The 19,091-nt window shown below is 43.0% G+C and overlaps 2 protein-coding genes across 3 annotated transcripts in view; one reads left to right on the forward strand and one right to left on the reverse strand.

The window, feature by feature from the left end:
- Positions 1-16,834, forward strand: part of pik3ip1 (phosphoinositide-3-kinase interacting protein 1) — a 55,854-nt gene extending 39,020 nt beyond the window's left edge. Inside the window, exons 4-6 of the mRNA XM_072587034.1 lie at positions 2,988-3,182; positions 7,303-7,381; positions 16,171-16,834. Of these exons, the coding sequence (XP_072443135.1) occupies positions 2,988-3,182; positions 7,303-7,381; positions 16,171-16,384 (488 nt within the window). The 3' untranslated portion in view covers positions 16,385-16,834. The remainder of the gene's footprint in view (positions 1-2,987; positions 3,183-7,302; positions 7,382-16,170) is intronic.
- rnf185 (ring finger protein 185) overlaps positions 1-19,091 on the reverse strand; it is a 77,031-nt gene that overhangs the window by 22,879 nt on the left and 35,061 nt on the right. The gene's annotated exons all lie outside the window — the stretch shown is intronic.

Here is a 19,091-nt window from a genome sequence, read left to right on the forward strand (position 1 = left end):
ACAGAATTTATAGGAGAAAGTGAGGACTGCAGATGCTGGGGATCAGATCTGTTTGAATACCATGATTGTTTCACTTCTTTCATGTTCAACATATTGTCTAGCTAACCTGAGAATGCAACTTTTATATAAAAAAAAGGTTTTGTGATTTACATATGAAAGAAGTGAAACAATCATAGTATTCAAACAGATGAAAGACTTAACAATCAATTTTTCAATGTATAATTTCAGTTACATCACACTTTCTCCTATAAATTTTCAGAACGACGCCCTGAAAGCTAGTGTGCTTCCAATTAAACCTGTTGGACTATAACCTGGTGTTGTGTGATTTTTAATTTTGTACATCCCAGTCCAACACCGGCATCTCCAAATCATATCTCTTTGCCCTTAGGGCAACCAGCATTTCAAGTATTTCTTTTATTGTCATCTCCTTTTATGGTAAAGACAGACAGTAAATTACCACTCAATGTTTTTTTCTCTTTAAAGTTGTTAGTAAAATACTGACAATATATCTAGTTAATGTTGAGAGCTTCAGTTTAACATTGTTTGACACAGACTTGCCTCCTCTTAAGGCCTTCACTTCATGTATTTATCACCCAATTTCAGTGTTTAAATTCCCTGGCCCCTGCTATCTGTATCCAGCCCCCGAGCTCCTGTTCCTTCTGATATTATCCTTAAAGTCTCTGGTGTCAACGTCTCTCATTGTCTTCTACTCTGGACTTGTGTTGGGAGTCCTGGGATCTACCTAGCTTTAGAAATTGGTTGCTGCAGGGAATTCTGCCTGTTCTGACCAACCTCTGCCACTAGATGGAGTAATGTTAATTAAGTTGAGTAAAATATTGACATATATTTATAATAATTGCACGAGGCCTGTTGTGGCAGTGATGTGTCCTGAACCTCTGGGCTAGGAGGTCCCAGTTCAAGTCCCTCCCGCTGCAAAAGTTTGCAATAACATTTCTGAACCAGTTGATTAGAAAATGCCAATAGTAATTGCAATTACAGGTATACTGTAATTCTCCAATGTTTTCAATATATTATATATTTTATTTGTGTTAGCTTTTAGGAAGGTACACTATTTCAATTTAATGGTTTAAAATTGTTCTCTCCCCAAAGTACTTAACTGAACACTTTTTATATTTAGTGATTTTGTTTTGCAAATTATTTCTAGATATCAACGTTTCTACTTATTGTGTTTTTTCTGAACAAGAAATACCTGAAAAAACCTAACTCCAGTTTTAATATTGATTTCTGTTCGAACCTCTGATCCACTTAAGTGGTTTCACTTAAAAGTTATCATGTTCAGGAATGTAACCACAACTTTAAGTGAGGATTTATAGTCTCAGCCATTTCCACTGGTCCCTGTCCCTAATTTGCTACATCACTCTCCTTGCTACTTATCTATTGTTTCCTAGCCACAACAAACTTTAGATTTTCTTTGGTAGCTATTAGTCTATTTTCATACTTTCTTTTTGACCTCTTTTATTCCTTCAAGTGAAATGAGAGTCCTGTGTCCAAATTTGTTGAGGATTTGCCAGGTTTGGTGTGAGGTTAGGTGTGGGGGAGAGAGGAAGAGAATGGCATTTGATGTTCATTATGAATGAAGTGCAAGATCATTCACAATTGACCTAGAACGACTTCAGTGGATATTTTTTAAATGGTGAGAAGATAGAACATAAAGATTTAGAGGCCCATGTTCAGAAATCAATAAAGCTAGTGGACAGCTGTGAGAAATCATGAATAGGTGATGATGGCTTTTATTTCAAGAGGATTGCAATATAAAGTGCTGAATGGGCTGATGCTTCATTTGTAAAATGTACTGATCTCGTTCCCACTTTATTTTCCAACATCAATTGCAGCACTGGTCCTTAAGAAGGATATATCGTGTTTGAAGTAAATGTCATCAGATTCATTAGAATGATACAAGGGTTATAAAGATAGATTGCATAGACTACGGTTGAATTCCCTTGATAACGTGAGAAATACTTCTTCACACAGAGCATACAGTGAGCATTTCAAACTCAACTAAAAACCTGTTGAAGTTAGAGGCCATTTGAAAACTTTAAAACTGATTCTCTGTCTCACTTAAACTTATAAGTAGTGATTCTCCCTCTGAAATGGTAATCTTGCAAATTGTCCTAACACATGCAAAACCGTGATGATTGGTTTTTGTTAGGCCTGGGCATGAGGACTGTGGAACGAAGATGGGTGGATAGACTTGTGAATACAGATCAACCATGATTGAATTGAATGGTGGAACAGACCTGAGACACTCCTGTTTCCTTATTACATAAGGAGCATATAATATCTCCTTATATATTGTATACAGAGAGGGTCATATCCTTACATTGTGGAAAGAGGCCATTTGGCCCATCACATCCACATTGACCCTCTGAAGAACATCCCACCCAGACCCACCCCCACTACTCTATCCCAGTAACTCTGCAATTCCCTTAGCTAATCCACCTAGCCTGCATGTCCCTGGACGCTATAGGCAATTTAGCATTGCCAGTTCACCTAATTTTCACATCTTTAGACTAAAGGAGGAAATCTAGCATCCGGAGGAAGCCCATGCAGACATGGAGAAAATGTGCAAACCCCACAAGACAGTCATCTAAGGATGGAATTGAACCTGGTGCTGTGAGGCAGAAATGCTAACTAGTTCTCTTCCTAGTTTCCATTTAATGACCCTTGCTTGGCCGTGGTGTGGGGACAAAAGAGCCTGTGATACACTCCTAACCCAATAATCCTGTCAGCACTCGAGGTTTACATGGAAACATGAAGACTAGCCACAATGGCTCAATGCTCCAGATTAAATTAGCAGGCCCATAACGTGGTGGGATTAATGGGTTTCAGTAAGTAATCCTTTCATGGTCATTTTCCTCACATGCAGCATTGATATTTGTAACTTTAAGGTATTTTTCCATTGTATAGATGACAGTTTGCTCCCTGTTGTTTGATGATTGGATTTCCTCTCTCTCTTTATTCATTAGGTACTTCTCTGCATGGAGATGTTAATGCCACAACAGCAGAGGTGGAAACAGTGAATGTTGGATCAAGTGCCAGTCAGATTGATGATCAAGTTATCTCGGTTTCCTCCAAAAGTGGCCGTAATCTGAAGCAACCAGTCATCCAGAGGCCACCTGTGAGGCAGACTGCTAAACAGAAGAAGGATCTTGGAGTTTTGGGTATAATTTCTGTACTCTGAACAGGGAGATAATCAATGACCCGGTACAGTGTTGGGGTGCAATCTGTACAACATTTGGGTCCAACATCAAAGAGCAATGTGTGCACAGTCTCAGACTGTGGCCAGAGGGCATAGAGTCATAGAAGTCGAAAGCAGACTGATGGGAAGATAATTGGCTGGGTTGAATTTCTCCTGTTCATAGATTCACAGTCATACAGCATAAAAACAGGCCCTCCAGCCCACCATAGAGTACAGGGCATACCTGGACAATTTCCACATCAAGCAGATGCCAGTGTTTAAGCTGTTCTGGAAAAGCTTGGCTAGGTATTGGAGCACAAGTCTTCTGTGGAGATATTTTGAGTCAGCTACAAGTAGCATTCCAGAAATAGCTGTAGATCAGGAATTGAAAGTGCGGGAGGAATTCGAGGAAGTTAGAAATACCAGCGAAGTAATACGGAGTAAATTGTTGGAGCTGCAAGTTAGATAATGGTGTCCTATTGGATTTCATGTTAGGGTCTTAAAATAAGTGACCAGTGAAGTAGTTGGAAATTGAGATCTAAGATACAGTAAAAGATTGTAGTAACTGCCTGGTTAAAACATATGTGACAAATACATCAGCTGTAACCTTTACGTGTCTGTGGAAGGTGCTTAGGGTAATGGCTTTTTGTGAATTGAAATATTTATAATTTTGGGTTTAAAAAAAAGTGCTGGTTAGCAAGGTTAGATCACATGAATACAGGGAGAACGAGCCATTTGGATACAGAACTCGCTCAAAGGTAGAAGATATAGGTGGTTGTGGAGGGTTATTTTTCAGACTGGAGACCTGTGACCACTGGTGTGCCTTAAGGATCAGTGCTGGGTCCACTACTTTTTGTCATTTATATAAATGATTTGGATGTGAACATAGGAGGTACAGTTAATAAGTTTGCAGATGACACCAAAATTGGAGGTGTAGTGGACAGCACAGAAGTTAACCTCAGATTACAATGGGATCTTGTTCAGGCCAATGGACTGAGGAGCGGCAGATGGAGTTTAATTTAGATAAATATGAGGTGCTGCATTTTGAAAAAGCAAATCAGAGCAGGATTTATACACTTAATGGTAAGGTCTTGGCAAGTGTTGCTGAACAAAGAGACCTTGGAGTGCAGGTTCATAGTTCCTTGAAAGTAGAGTCACGGGTAGATATAACAGTGAAGAAAGCTTTCCTTTATTGATCACAGCATTGAGCATAAGAGCTGGAAAGATTTAAAAGGTACTTAAGGGGCAACTTTTTTACGCAGAGGGTGGTGCATGTGTGGAATAAGCTGCCAGAGAAAGTGGTGGAGGCTGCTGCAATTATGACATTTAAAAGGCATCTGAATATGTAAATGAATAAATAGGAAGGGTTTAGAGGGATATGGGCCAAGTGCTGGCAAACAGGACTAGATTAATTTAGGATATCTGGTTGGCATGGACAAAAGGGTCGTTTCCACGCTGTACATCTCTATGATTCTACGTCAATAATTATGACATATGTTTAAACTAACTGGCTAAAGAATTAAAGGGATATTGAAGGGAATTTATTTCTTTAGAAGGTAAAAAAAATGGTTTGCAGCTCTCAGCCCCTTTTATAGCTTCTAAACAACCTTCTCAGAGATGTTATGATGCACCCGGGACTTAAACCCCAAACTGCTGGCTCAGAGGTAGGGACACTGCCACAGTGCCAGAAGACCTCTTTGTATGGTGTGGGTATTTTCTGCTCAATGTTATTATGAAACCACTGGAGTAGGTGCTTTGAACCTGGTTCTCCTAAATCAGAGGCAGGGACACTGCCACTGTACAACAAGAGCTCCTGCAGCCCCTTTTATTCTGTGGGTTTCAAGTCTAGTCATGTTCTACTTTATCAGATTTCTTCTGTGTTAGCATTGCCTGCATCCGCCCACTCTGTTATGTCATCAGAAACTTTAGTTAGTCAAATGTAATTGGCTCTTCAATCCATCTAGTTAATAGTCCATAATTGGTCAAGTGGCTGTTTTCTGTCAGGTTTTTGGTTCTTCCTCATCATTGATTTAAAACTGATTGGGCTCCTGTTGACAAATTAATTCTTTCTCCATTTTTTTTGTAGATGTACAACATTTGCAATTCTGCAGTCCTTAGTCCTGCACTTCTAAATAAGGATTAGAAAATTGTGACCACAGACTTTGCAATTTCTAATACGAGCAACCAGATTTAATCCCGTTTGGCTTGGGTGACTTATCCGTACTAATTACTGCCAATCATACTAGTTCCTTGATTTTTACCTTCTCCAATGTCCCCATAACCTCCTTAGTTACTGTAACTTTGGTTCCTTATTGATCAATGTGTAATATTCATTTGTATGTTTCATTTGAAGCATTATCCATTTGTTACCTTTATAAATTGAGGCATAGGGTTTTAGAGCAAGAAGGTATACTGGCACTGTATTAAACACTGGTTAGGCCATAACTAGACTATTGTGTACAGTTTTAGGAGGGATGTCATAGCTTGAGAGTTTCAGTTATGAAAAGAAATTGTGATTTGGTGATTATGAAATTGTGATTATGAAAAGAAATTGGACAGGCTGGGGTAGTTTTCCTTGAATACGATTGACATATATAAAATTATGAGGGGCACAGAAAAGGTAGATAGGAAGTGACGTTTCCGTTTGGAGAGATTGGTAACCAGACAGCACAGATTTAAGAGGCCAAAGCTTTAGGGGAGATGTGAAGCAAAACTTTTTTCACTGAGAGGGTAGTAGGAATCTGGAACCTATTGCCTGTAAGGGTGGTAGAGGCAGAAACGCTGATAATCCATTGGGAACAGTCAGTGGAGTTGTGGACAGTGCGGAAGGATTTTGCAGGTTACAGAGGGGCATAGATAAGATGCAGATCTGAGCTGAGAGGTGGCAAATGGAGTTTAATGTGGAAAAGTGTGAGGTGATTCACTCTGGAAAGATTAACAGGAATACAGATTACTGGGCTAATGGTAAAATTCTTGGTAGTGTGGATGAGCAGAGAGATCTCGGTGTACATGTGCGTAGATCCCTGAAAGTTGCCACCCAGGTTGATAGGATTGTTAAGAAGGCGTACTGTGTGTTAGTTTTATTGGTAGAGGGATTGAGTTTCAGAGCCACAAGGTCATGTTGCAGCTGTACAAAACTCTGGTATGGCTGCATTTGGAGTATTGCGTATAGTTCTGGCATTATATGAAGGACTTGGAAGCATTGGAAAGAGTGCAGAGGAGATTTACCAGGATGTTACCTGGTATGGAGGGAAGGTCTTATGAGGAAAGGCTGTGGGACTTCAGGCTGTTTTCATTAGAGAGAAGAAGGTTAAGAGGTGACTTAATAGAGGCCTACAAGATGATCAGAGGATTAGATAGGGTGGACAGTGAGAGCCTTTTTCCTCGGATGGTGATGGCTAGCACGAGGGAACATAGCTTTAAATTGCGGGGTGATAGATATAGGACAGATATCAGAGATAGTTTCTTTACTCGAGTCGTAAAGACATGGAACACACTGCAACAGCAGTAGACTTGCCAACTTTAAGGGCATTCAAATGGTCATTGAATAAACATATGGATGATATTGGAATAGTGTAGGTTAGATAGGCTTCAGATTGGTTCCACAGATCGACGCAACATCGAGGGCCAAAGGGCCTGTATTGCACTGGAATGTTCTGTGTTCTAATATTTCAATAGTATTTAGTTATGTAGCTTGAAAACAGGATTAGAATAATTAGGTGGTTGTTTTTGACAAGATATGATGAACCACAGGGCCTTTTTCTGTGCTATAGATCTCTGAATCTACGAAAAACAAACCATATTTAACCTCTGGCTTCTTTCAGCAGAACAGAAACGAGTAGCTAAATTAAAGGGCTACATGATTGTGGTATTACATTATGATGCCACCTATTCTTTTATTACGATTCTGATTCTGCACGTTTTTGCAGACAGTCAACCTTTACGCCAAGTAAACACCTATCGCTAATCCAGGGACAAACATCTGGGATTAGATCAAACACTGTGCCTGGAAAGGACTGAAAGTTAGAATAGCTTTGATTTGATATTTGTGTTCTTCGCTATCTCTCTTCTGCAATGTAATATCAGTATGTTTTTATCTCTAGGTCAGGCTTTGGCGATTGGAATGATGGCGATTATAATAGTGTTGGGTGTTAGCATCACTTTGGGCTACATCTACAAAAGGTAAGGATGGGCTCTGCACCAGATTCAATGCAGGTATTATAAGAATGATTTGCTGGAATATTCTGGAGTGGAGCTGGACTTCAGATGCTATTCTAGGCAAATCTGACTGTGCTGCATTAACCATTTGCTGATTTTTGTTGATTGTGCCAGCTTTGGTTTTAGTTTCTATTAGCTTCTTGAATAAGTGAGAGATATCATAAAGTTGGTCTAAACTGAGTCCCAGACTGCAACTCCTTCATCTCCTGTTTCTGCTTACGTTCCTCCTAAGTTTCAATCACTCAAGCACGGTAGGCAAATTCACCCCAAATCCACAAAAGTACCCAGAAAAATATTGTCATGGGATGGCCAATGGGATAAAAGTCACTCGCATAATAGAACTGTCAATATTTGTGAAGCTGCTGCTCTAAGCACAAGCTGTTTCTCTCCCCTGCTTGCTGCTGTTAGTTGCACTATCATAGATAAAGAATACCAAGGCAGCTTGCAGATTGAGGCTATGGGGTGTAGGGGAAAGAGTGATATGGAAGTGACGCTGTTGAGGCTGGAGCCAGGGGGCAAAGCTTGTAAGATGGGAGAGAGGTATTGCAAAGTGGAGTGAGGCGCTGCATGGATGGGGTGGTGAGGGTCTTCAAAGGGGACCCACTGGGAACAGTCTTCCAGGCACTCATTCAACCCTGTGCTTCCTGTCTCTCAGCCACATTTGGATATAACTTGTTACTTTGCCTTGAGTTTCCTGGGGTCTTACTCTTGTGGTCAGGCTGCCATGAAGAACTTTATCAAAACTTAAAATCCATTTCGACCATCACCCTCATGGACCCTCCTTATTATCACCTTGATATATCCAAGTATGTTAGTCATAACTTTTCCTTAATCCATGCTCTATTTGATTATTTTGATTCATCTTATTCCCTGATTTATCTTGTTCCCTGAGTTTTCTCCAATATTTTTCCCATTACTGGGATTAGGCTGACTGCCTGTCTTTACTCTGTTCTCTCTTTCTATCTAAATAAAATTAATTATCCTGCTGTCTATACCTGTAGTCAGAGACGATTGGAAAATAATGGTCAGAACTGTTCCTTTTCTTCTCACTCTCTTTAACATAGAATACATTTCTCCCAGGCCTGGGAATATCTATTTTCAAATATGTTAATTAAATGTGTTAATGTTTCACTCCATCTCCAAACTCTGTGCCTTGGCCCACCTGACCTGGGATCTGTGGGCTAACTGTTAACTATCCCCAGGATGTGCCTTGCTGACATGCAGCAGGCTATCAAATGAATGTCAGGAGCAATAAGCTGTGCACTTTAACATAGAACAGTACAGCACAGAACAGGCCCTTCAGCCCACGATGTTGTGTCGACCATTGATCCTCATGTATGCACCCTCAAATTTCTGTGACCATATGCATGTCCAGCAGTCTCTTAAATGTCCCCAATGACCTTGCTTCCACAACTGCTGCTGGCAACGCATTCCATGCTCTCACAGCTCTCTGTGTAAAGAACTCTGACATCCCCTCAATACTTTCCTCCAACCAGCTTAAAACTATGACCCCTGGGAAATAGTCTCTGGCTATCAACTCTATCTATGCCTCTCATTATCTTGTACACCTCAATTAGGTCCGCTCTCCTCCTCCTTTTCTCCAATGGAAAAAGTCCGAGCTCAGTCAACCTCTCTTCATAAGATAAGCCCTCCAGTCGAGGCAGCATCCTGGTAAACCTCCTCTGAACCCTCTCCACAGCATCCACATCTTTCCTATAATAGGTTAACTAGAACTAGACACAGTATTCCAAGTGCGGTCTAACCAAAGTTTTACAGAGCTGCAACAAGATCTCACGACTCTTAAACTCAATCCCCCTGTTAATGAAAGCCAAAACGCCATATGCTTTCTTAACAACCCTGTCCACTTGGGTGGCCATTTTAAGGGATCTATGTACCTGCACACCAAGATCCTTCTTTTCCTCCACACTGTCAAGAATCCTATCCTTAATCCTGTACTCGGCTTTCAAATTCGACCTTCCAAAATGCATCACCTCGCATTTATCCAGGTTGAACTCCATCTGCCACCTCTCAGCCCATCTCTGCATCCTGTCAATGTCCCACTGCAGCCTACAACAGCCCTCTATACTGTCAACGACACCTCCAACCTTTGTGTTGTCTGCAAACTTGCTGACCCATTCTTCAATACCGTCATCCAGGTCATTAATAAAATTACAAACAGTAGAGGCCCAAGGACAGAGCCCTGTGGAACACCACTCACCACAAACTTCCAAGCAGAATATTTTCCTTCTACTACCAATCGCTGTCTTCTGTTGGCCAGCCAATTCTGTATCCAGACAGCTAAGTTCCCCTGTATCCCATTCCTCCTGACCTTCTGAATGAGCCTACCATGGGGAACCTTATCAAATGCCTTGCTGAAGTCCATATACACCACATCCACAGCTCGACCCTCATCAACTTTTCTGGTCACATCCTCAAAGAGCTCAATAAGGTTGTGAGGCATAACCTGCCCCTCACAAAGCCATGTTGACTGCATTTAATCAAGCCATGCTCTTCCAGATGGTCATAAATCCTATCCCTCAGAATCTTTTCTAATACCTTGCAGACGATAGACGTGAGCCTTATTGGTCTGTAATTGCCAGGGATTTCCCTATTTCCTTTCTTGAAGAGAGGAATTACATTTGCCTCTATCCAGCCCTCAGGTACGACTCCAGTGGAGAGCGAGGATGCAAAGATCTTTGCAAGTGGTGAAGCAATCGCATTTCTTGTTTCCCAAAGCAGCCAAGGACAAATCTGGTCCGGGCCTGGCGACTTGTCAATCTTAATGTTTGACAAAATTTTCAGCACGTCAGCTTCCTCTATCTCTATCCATTCCAGCATGCCCACCACCTCTTCAAAGATTTCATTCACTACAAAGTTTGTTTCTTTTGTTTCATAGAGTCACTGACATAGAGTCATAGAGATGTACAGCATGGAAACAGACCCTTCGGTCCAACCCGTCCATTCCGACCAGATATCCCAACCCAATCTAGTCCCACCTACCAGCACCCAGCCCATATCCCTCCAAACCCTTCTTATTCATATACTCATCCAAATGCCTCTTAAATGTTGCAATTGTACCAGCCTTCACCATATCCTCTGGCAGCTCATTCCATACACGTACCACCTCCTGCGTGAAAACGTTGCCCCTTAGGTCTCTTTTATATCCTTCCCCTCTCATCCTAAACCTATGCACTCTAGTTCTGGACTCCCGACCCCAGGGAAAAGACTTTGTCTATTTACCCTATCCATGGCCCCTCATAATTTTGTAAACCTCTATAAGGTCACCCCTCAGCCTCCAAAGCTCCAGGGAAAACAGCCCCAACCTGTTCAGCCTCTCCCTGTAGCTCAGATCCTCCAACCCTGGCAACATCCTTGTAAATCTTTTCTGAACCCTTTCAAGTTTCGCAACATCTTTCCAATAGGAAGGAGACCAGAATTGCATGCAATATTCCAACAGTGGCCTAACCAATGTCCTGCACAGCCGCAACATGACCTCCCAACTCCTGTACTCAATACTCTGACCAATAAAGGAAAGCATACCAAATGCCGCCTTCATTATCCTATCTACCTGCGACTCCACTTTCAAGGAGCTATGAACCTGCACTCCAAGGTCTCTTTGTTCAGCAACATTCCCTAGGACCTTACCATTAAGTGTATAAGTCCTGCTAAGATTTGCTTTCCCAAAATGCAGCACCTCGCATTTATCTGAATGAACTCCATCTGCCACTTCTCAGCCCATTGGCCCATCTGGTCCAGATCCTGTTGTAATCTGAGGTAACCCTCTTCGCTGTCCACTACACCTTCAATTTTGGTGTCACCTGCAAACTTATTAACTGTACCTCTTATGCTCGCATCCAAATCATTTATGTAAATGACAAAAAGTAGAGAACCCAGCTAATCATCTAAGCATGCTCAGACCCACTGCTTTTTGGCATTTAATTATTTGGATGTGAATATAGGAGATATAGTTAGTAAGTTTGTCGAAGACACCAATATTGGAGGTGTCATGGACAGCGAAGAAGGTTACCTCAGGGTACAACCTCAGGGATCTTGATCAGATGGGCCAATAGGCTGAGTAATGGCAGCGGATTTTAATTTAGATAAATGTGAGATGCTGCATTTTAGAAAGACAAGTCAGAGCATGACTTGAAACACTTAATGTTAAGCTCCTGGAGAGTGTTGCTGAACAAAAACACTTTGGAATGCAGGTTCATAGTTCCTTGAAAAAGGTAAATAGGATAGTGAAGAAGGTGTCTGGTATGCTTTCCTTTATTGGACAGAACATTGAGTATAGGAGTTGGGAGGTCATGTAGCGGCTGTATAGGACATTGGTTAGGACATTTTTGGGATATTGTATGCAATTCTGGTCTCCCTACTATAAGAAGGATGTTCCCAGGGTTGTGGAGGGTTTGAGGTATAGGGAGAGGCTCAGTAGGCTGGGGCTATTTTCCCTGGAATGTTGGAGGCTGTGGGGTGACCTTATAGAGGTTTATAAAATCATGAGGGGTCTGGATGGGGAACATACTCAAGGTTTTTTTCCCTGAGATGGGGGAATCCAGAACTAGAGGGCAAGTTCAGGGTGAGTGGGGAAAGATTTAAAAAGGGGCAACTTTTTCAGGCAGAGGATGGTATGTGTATGGAATGAGCTGCCAGAGGAAGTGGTGGAGGCTGGTACAATTACAACATTTAAAAGGCATCTGGAAGGGTATATCCCATATGCAGGGTTTAGAGGTATGGGTCAAGTGCAGGCAAATGGGGCAAGATTAATTTAGGATATCTGGTCAGCGTGGATGAGTTGGACCAAAGGGTCTGTTTCCGTGCTGTATGTTTCTATGACTCTTTGACCTGAGTTCAGATATCAGTCAATGTCTGACTTGAATTTTCTCAACCACTTAGCATCCACATTTCTGGATAACACATTACAAAATTCACAATTCTCTGTTTTCTTCTGTCTCCTATACAACATCAGACTTTTTTTTGTGGTAATTGTTAAAGGATTTCTTAAAATCTAGATAGACAGCATTCTCCGCATTCCCTTCATCAATTTCCTCTGCTACTTCAGCAAACATTTCAATTAGATTCATAAAGCAGCCTCTGCCTTTATAAATCCCTGTAGGTTCTCCTTCACTAACCCAAACCTCTCCAAATACATGTTATGTTTTACTCAATTGTTTCTAAAATTTTACCCATCACTCCTCCTCATTGGCAGTCCCTTGCAGACGGGCTTGACTCTTCCACTCTAGGGGCTCAGACGGTAGGTGGCTCTACAACTCAATGCGGCTTCCACAGACTCTGCTGCACTTGGGGCAAAAGAAGCTTGTGGGAAGGGCTAGGCGTGGTGTTGGTGCGGCAGTGCACGCCTTACGCTGTTTTCGCCTGACTTCCATTATTTTCCAATGGCATTCTCGAGGTGCTCAATGCCTTCCCAGATGCTGCTCCTCCACTTTTGACGGTCTTGGGCCGGTGATTCCCAGGCGTCGGTGAGAATGACACACTTTGCCAGTGAGACCTTCAGGGTCTTTCCTCTGCCCACCTGGGGCTCATCTGCCATTTCAGAGTTGGGAATAGAGAACCTGCTTGGGATTTCTTATGTTAGTCATGTGGACGATGTGTCCAGTCCATCACAGCCAATCAAGGCTGGGCAGTGCCTTGAAGCTTGTTGGCCTGGTTGAGGCCTGTTGGTGCATCTGTCTTCCCAGTAGATTTGCAGAATCATGTGCCGACAGCATTGTTTAAGGTGTCTTCTATAGACAATAAATGTCTCTGAATCATATAGAAGGCAGGAACCACCACATACTAATATACAATCAGCTTGGTGTCATATCTGATGTTATTGTCCTTCAGCATCTTTTTCTCAGATAGCTGAAGGCTGCACTAGCACATTGGAGGCTGTGCTGGATCTCCTCTTCAATATATGCTTTGGTCAACAGGACACTCCTGAGATATTTTTGTTGGATAGGCATATGGACGAGAATGGAATAGTGTAGTTTAGATGGGCTTCAGATTGGTTTCACAGGTCGGCGCAACATCTAGGGCCGAAGGGCCTGTACTGCGCTGGAATGTTCTATGTTCTATACTGGAGATGGCCTCGAAGACCTCCCCATGGACCTTGAAGATTAGTTGTTTCTCTATGCAATGCCAGGCCAGGTTGGTGGAGGACCTTCCTGTGGTCAGGGTGAGACCCATGCACTTATATACCTCAGTAAAGGTGCCGATGATGATCTTCTGTGTTTAGATGTGTGCAGTCATCGCCTGTGTACTGGTTGACATGACTTTGATTTGGTCTTGGAGGCAGCGAAGGTTGAATAACTTGCTGCTGGAGCTCCAGTCTGGTGAGGAGCTTGCTGACGATGAGATGAAGCATTGCAGTGAAATTGAAAACATTTTCCCTCCCCACCCTTCTCTGCCTTCTGCAAGGACTGTTCCCTTTGCCACTCCTTGGTTCGCACCACATTCCCCACCAACCTCTCCAACCCTCCCTGGTACCTTACCCTGTAAGCAAAAAAGACGGCCGGTATACCACTTCACACATCTCCATCCAGGGCCCCAAACAGTCCTTCCAGTGAGACAGCAGTTCACCTGCATCTTCTCCAACCTAGTTTAACTGTATCCAGTGCTCCCGAAACGGTCGTCTTTACATCAGTGAGACCCAACGAAGACTAGGTGTCTGTTGCGCAGAACATTTTTGCTGGGCCTGAAATGACCATCCTGACCTCCCGGTCACCGCCCATTTCAATTCCAGTCTTAGTGTCCTCCATTGCTGCAGTGAGTCAGACCGCAAATTGGAGGAACAACAACTCATCAAAGGACTCCAGATTGAGTTCTCCAATTTCAACTAACTTGCCCGCCCCTCCCTCCCATTCCACCTACCGACCCTTCCATCCAGCTACCAACCGGATTCATCCCTCCCATCAACCAACCAGGTCGTACCCACTACCTATGTTCATCTATCACTACCTCACCATTCTGCTACCCTTCCCCACCCCACTTCTCTTTATCTGTAGCTTCCCTTACCCCTACATCTAGTCCTCAAGAAGAGTTATACCTGAAATGTTGTCTTCTCCACCTCCTGGTGCTGCCTGGCTTGCTGTGTTCTTCCAACTTCCTTCGTCATTATATCTTCTTCCCTCCTGTCTTGACAATTCCTCACTTTTTATTTAAATCTTATTAAGGTTGGTCCCTACCTCTACCACAACAATCCTTATCAGTAATAAGTTATCAGCACTCCTTTATTTATATTCTTGTGTGCTCCTTGACTTTCTTCACTTCACACCAGTGGGATGGTGTTCAAATAATGACAGAGATCGGTGAGTGGTGAAAATAGCCTCTTTTATTCAGCAATCACAGCGCAAGATTAGATTAGATTACTTATTGTGTGGAAACAGGCCCTTTGGCCCAACAAGTCCACACTGACCCGCCAAAGCCTATACCACCCAGACCCATACTCCTACATTTACCCCTTCACCTAACACTAGCAATTTAGCATGGTCAATTCACCTGACCTGCACATTTTTGAATTGTGGGAGGAAACCGGAGCACCCGGAGGACACGCAGACACGGGGAGAATGTGCAAACTCCACACAGTCAGTCCCCTGAGGTGGGAATTGAACCCGGGTCTCTGGCGCTGTGAGGCCGCAGTGCTAACCACTGTGCCACCCACAAAGAGCCCCTTTAAACACAGTTTTTATAAATATTAAAATTCCATTACTATGGCGTTACATTTATCTGTCGTACACAAAGGTTTGAAGGGCTTCTGTACTGAGAGACAGGAGATTGGTTAAAATGTGCTAATTGCTGGCTGCTACTTCTGATGGGATTAGGAATGTATGTCTGGTCTCCTAACATAATTAAGTGTTAGTCCTTTTGTCTTTTAAGTTAGTAAATGTTAGTAAAAATACCAGTCCTATATGCTCTAAATAAGTTAGAAATTGTACCTGTACTTAATAAAAGAGTAAAGGATACTAAAATGATTACCACAGCTGGGTTGTGAGATGTGTTTGCTATTTGCCAGTGTGAGTTTCATTCATTCATGCAATTTCATGGAAGCTTTATTTTGTCAGTTAGTTTCTTAAAGCGGTAATGGCCCAAATTTTTAAAGGTATTTAACAGGTACTTACTAATTGAGAAATCTATTCAGGTCCAAGAGATGGTTGGTAAGGGCTGCTTAATATTATAATGTTTCATGGAGACTTGATGGGAATGATATTGTTAACACTATTCAGAGGTAGCTTTTGATGTAGAAATAAGGGTTTAAGGTGAATGAGTTTAGAAGTGTTGCTTTAATTTTAGTCTCTCTTGCAATAATAAAACATACTACAGAATTGCGACATTATGATGGAAACTGTTATAGTAAATAACGGGTTAGTAAAAAACGGGTTAGTAAAAGGGTTATGAATGAATAAACAGGAACAATTAATGAAGATTGTGAGCTGGTGAGTGAGTTAATAAAGATAACCTAAAACACACTATCTCACACCAATGATGCCATCTCTTCAGCTGTCAAACTCTGGGACCGCATTCCTGAATCTCTGCTTCCAGAACTCACTCTCGCTTGCTTAAAATGTTGCTAAAAGTCTATCTGTTTATTCAAGTTTTTGGTCAGGAGTCTGAGTTTTATCCCTTACTGTCCTATTGTCACGTTTTGATTGATAGTGCTTTTGTGAAGCATTATAGGGCATTTTATTGTTAAATGTGCTTTGGAAAACTTTCTGAAGTGTCTTTAATTAATTGACTGTTACACAATTTTATTCCAGGGGACGAGACTTGAAGAAAGAGCAGGAGCAGAGAGCCAATGAGCGAGAAATGAATCGCATTATGTTGCCATTGTCAGCCTTCTCCAACCCCAATTGTGATCTTATCGATGAAATAGCTCTGGTAGTTGAGAGCCCTCAGACAGAAACTGATGAAGGCCAAGATGAAGACAGAACCAGCCCCCTCGTAGGACCGGCCGGCACTCCTGGGGCTTGAGGTTGGATGCAACCCAACCGAGAAGGCTCACTGGGTGTGCCTTTCAGGCTTCTGTTCAGCAAGTGAACTGTAAATGGAATGTGGGGAGTTGAATCCAGACTCAATCCAATGCCATTAATCAAATCCCTCTGGACTGAGTACTCTCTGTGAGAACTGCCAGGGATGATACAGTGTCTACATCACCTGTAGTGTGCACCAGGCCACATCAAGATGTTGGCCATCAGTACTCAAATATGAATTCAGCATTTATTTCAATGAGGTGATAAATCAGGTGAAAGGTGTTTGTATTTGAAGAGCAGTGATATTGCTTTGCAAACATGCTCAGTGGGGTCTTTTCTTCAATATCCACTTCTAGCATGTGCCAATTTATTAGAGAATGATGTCGAAATGTGTAAACAGCCTACTTTAGAATTATATATACTAGTCAACCATGTTTCATTTGAACATAAAGATTTTTCAGAAAATGTTGATGGTTTTTATTGTTTATTTGAAGAAGTCAGTACTGCATAAAAATGTAGTCTTGGCAGGCGATAGGTCATATGCGTTCAGTAAGGTCATGGATGAACTTTGCACATCAAGACTTTTTTTTAAAATTCCCTACAGTGTGGAAACAGGCCCTTCAGTCCAACAAGTCCACACCAACCCTTCAAAGAGTAACCCACCCAGACCTATTTCCCTCTAATGCACCTAACACTATGGGCAATTCACCTGACCTGCACATCTTTGGACTGTGGGAGGAAACCGGAGCACCCGGAGGGGAGAATGTGCAAACTCCACACACAGAGTCACCCGAGGCTGGAATCGAACCTGGGACCCTGGTGCTGTGAGGCAGCAGTGTTAACCACTGAGCCACCATGCCATGAATATTCTCAAAGGGGAGGAGGGCCAGTAGGTGATTGTTGTACATATTGGAACCAATAGGAAGGGAAAAGAACGAGATTCTGAAGAGAGAAATGGGACATTAGGCAGGAAGTTTTAAAAAGTAGTTGCTTTGGTAATAATATCGGAATTACTCCTGGTGCCTGGAGCTACTGAGGGTAGGAAGGGGAGGTTAGAGCAGATGAATATGTGGCTGAGGAGCTGGGGAGGGCAAAAGCATTGTCATTGTTGCATCATTGCTTCTACCCCAGTAGGGATTCCAATGCATATACGAAGGGTGGAATCCATCTGAATTAGAAGGAGAGATTTGCTCAGGAGGATCTAAACTTGTATGGGCGGGTAGGATACAGGGAGAAAAGAGATCAGTCTGAAATCGATGCAGTTGGGAAAAGAAGTCAAATAGTCAGGACAGGCAGAAACAAAGCAGAGAATGAGGTATGTCTGACAGATTAAACTGCATTAATTTCAATGCAAGAAGCCTTAACAGGTAAAGCATATGAACCCAGAGCACGGTTGGGAATGTGGGACTGTGATATCATAGCAATTACAGAGATGTGGCTCAAGAGATGGACAGAACTAGCAGCTGAATGGATAGAATGTTTTTCCCTGGGGTGGGGAGTCTAAAACTAGAGGGCATAGTTTCAAGGTGAGAGGGGAAAGATTTAAAAGGGGCAACATTTTTATGCAGAGGGTGGTGTGTGTATGGAAAGAGCTGCCACAGGAAGTGGTGGAGGCTAGTACAATTACAGCATTTGTGCATTAGTGGTGCTGGAAGCGCACAGCAGTTCAGGCAGCATCCGAGGAGCAATAAAATCAACGTTTCGGGCAAAAGCCCTTCATCACGAGAGAGCCTGAAGTGTGGAGAGATAAGTGAGGGGAGGGTGGGGGTGGGGAGAAAGTAGCATAGAGTACAATAGGTGAGTGGGGGAGGGGATGAAGGTGATAGGGCGGGGGGGAGGGTGGAGTGGATAGGTGGAAAAGAAGATAGGCAGGTAAGACAAGTCATGGGGACAGTGCTGAGCTGGAAGTTTGGAACTGGGGTGAGGTGGGGGAAGGGGAAATGAGGAAACTGTTAAGTCCACATTGATGCTCTGGGGTTGAAGTGTTCCGAGGTGGAAGATGAGGCATTCTCCCTCCAGGCATCTGGTGGTGAGAGGGTGGCGGTGAAGGAGGCCCAGGACCTCCATGTCCTCGGCAGAGTGGGAGGGAGAGTTGAAATGTTGGGCCACAGGGCGGTGTGGTTGATTGGTGCGGGTGTCCCAGAGATGTTCCCTAAAGCACTCTGATAGGAGACGTCCAGTCTCCCCAATAGAGGAGACCGCATCGGGAGCAACAGATACAATAAATTATATTGGTGGATGTGCAGGTAAAACTTTGATGGATGTGGAAGGCTCCTTTAGGGCCTTGGATGGAGGTGAGGGAGGAGGTGTGGGCGCAGGTTTTGCAATTCCTGCGGTGGCAGGGGAAAGTGCCAGAATGGGAGGGTGGGTTGAAGGGGGGTGTGGACCTGACCAGGTAGTCACGGAGGGAACGGTCTTTGCGGAAGGCGGAAAGGGGTGGGGAGGGTGGTGGGGTCTGTTTGAAGGTGGCGGAAATGTCGGCGGATGATTTGGTTTATGCAAAGGTTGGTGGGCTGGAAGGTGAGCACCTTGTTACGGTTCGAGGAGTGGGGTCTGAGGGTGGAGGTGCGGGATGTGGATGAGATGCATTGGAGGGCATCTTTAACCACATGGGAAGGGAAATTGTGATCTCTAAAGAAGGAGGCCATCTAGTGTGTTCTGTGGTGGAACTGGTCCTTCTGGGAGCAGATGCGGCAGAGGCGGAGGAA

The sequence above is a fragment of the Chiloscyllium punctatum genome, chromosome 17, assembly GCF_047496795.1.
Source record: "Chiloscyllium punctatum isolate Juve2018m chromosome 17, sChiPun1.3, whole genome shotgun sequence".
NCBI classification, from domain to species: Eukaryota; Metazoa; Chordata; class Chondrichthyes; order Orectolobiformes; family Hemiscylliidae; genus Chiloscyllium; species Chiloscyllium punctatum.